This window comes from Cariama cristata, unplaced genomic scaffold, assembly GCF_000690535.1.
Source record: "Cariama cristata isolate BGI_N322 unplaced genomic scaffold, ASM69053v1 scaffold42919, whole genome shotgun sequence".
Classification (NCBI taxonomy): Eukaryota; Metazoa; Chordata; class Aves; order Cariamiformes; family Cariamidae; genus Cariama; species Cariama cristata.
The window spans coordinates 1,038-2,598 of record NW_009635975.1 but is presented as its reverse complement, the minus strand read 5'-3'; the positions used below and the strand labels follow the sequence as shown (position 1 = coordinate 2,598).

The 1,561-nt window shown below is 41.4% G+C and overlaps 1 protein-coding gene across 1 annotated transcript in view; it reads right to left on the bottom strand.

Annotated features, from left to right (window-relative positions):
• Window positions 1-1,209: 1,209 nt before the first annotated feature.
• LOC104167469 (nuclear receptor subfamily 4 group A member 2-like) overlaps window positions 1,210-1,561 on the bottom strand; it is a gene marked incomplete at its 5' end in the record, with an annotated part of 1,218 nt that continues 866 nt past the window's right edge. The window contains one exon of the mRNA XM_009707733.1: window positions 1,210-1,487. Coding sequence (XP_009706035.1) covers window positions 1,210-1,487 — 278 coding nt within the window. The remainder of the gene's footprint in view (window positions 1,488-1,561) is intronic.

The following is a 1,561-nucleotide window of genomic DNA, read 5'->3' as shown; positions in this document are numbered from 1 at the left end:
AAAAAAAATTCAGCGTTTCTAACTGTCATACACCATAGAAAAAAAGGCAGCGACTTGTCTCGTGTGCCGTACGGGAGATATACAAAGAAAAAAATACTACAGGATATGGCAATATTAAAAATATTACTCGAACATAAAATAATATATTAACCGACAATTTTAGACATTAAAAAAACGGAACAAAACAAACCCAAAATTCAAAGTGCTCAGTAATTTCCAGGGAGTTATGTATATTATAAGCACTCTGGAAACAGTCAAAAGCTGCTGCATGCAAGATTTGTTTAGCTTTAGACAACAAAATAATCAAGATATAAACTTCTTTTTTAATCAACATCAACAGTACATACAACACTTACAAACGAGGAATGTCGGACGGTGTTTACAAACACTATGTGTCCCTTTGGGGAGGATTTCGGGTTTTGTAATACTTGTGCCCACCTATTTTACAATTGAGAAAATGTTCGAAGCTTAGATAACTACCAGTCTTTATAAAAGCTAACAGACTACATAGTGTCTGAAATACTATTTATAGAATATAGACATTACTGAAATAGCAAGTGCCTATAACGTTGTCACCCTAGAATCGTCATCATGCTTTCCTGGTACGGAGAGATTTATTTTTCTTTCTCTTTATTCTCCTTTTTTTTTTCAAACACGTTTAGCTTTTAATTTTTTTTTTTTTTAGAATCGTTTTCCATATTTCTTCATAAATAGGCACAGAATAATTTTTAAAAAGCCAAACCGCATCTGGTAAATTTACAAGCCTTCGCCTTCTTTAATGACATGCCACCCACGCAACATTTAGGTTTTGTATATATTACAGCTTTCTTTTACAGCAGAAAACTTTAGTCTTTAGGAGGGTGAGACTTGTGGGTCACTTTAACGCTTGCTTTGCCACCGTATGAGTCTGAGCTGCGCACCCGGCGTTGCCAGATAGGTTCATCTCTTTTTTTAACCAGAAGTCTTTAATAATAAATTCATTTATAAGCTGATAATAAAAAGTTTATACCATGGTATTTGTGTAGTCCATGATCTGCATCCGTGATGCCCCAGAGCCAAAATGCCCGTTCCCGTTGTGCCTGCAGGAGGTTAGCAACGCCGCCTGGGATGGGAAGCTGGCACCCAGGGGTGCCGCTCGGGGCCCAGGCCAATTCCCCTTCCGACAGGTGCAGTTTCTCCTCAGTTCAGTGGAAGTGCTGGGGAAGAGTCTTAAAAAGGTAAAGTGTCCAGAAAAAGTTTGTCGATTATTGCTGGCGGTGGGACCAAATCTTCCAGTTTCAGGTAGAAAATGCGTTGCAGCCCCTGCGTGCAAAGCGTGCGAAGTTCAGGGAGCTTCCCCAAGAGTTTGGACAAATAGTTGGGGCGATTCAGCCCCCCGTTATTAAAAGTCACGTGGTCTTTGAGACAATTCACAATCTTGTTCTGAAGTTCTTCCACCCTCTTGGGTTCTTTCAGCCCGTGCCTCTCTGCAAACGAGAAGGACCGGGGGGGACGTTAGAGGTCTGACACGGAGCGGAAGGGACAAGTTGCTGCGCGGCTGGGCCGAGAGGAACGGGGGGGG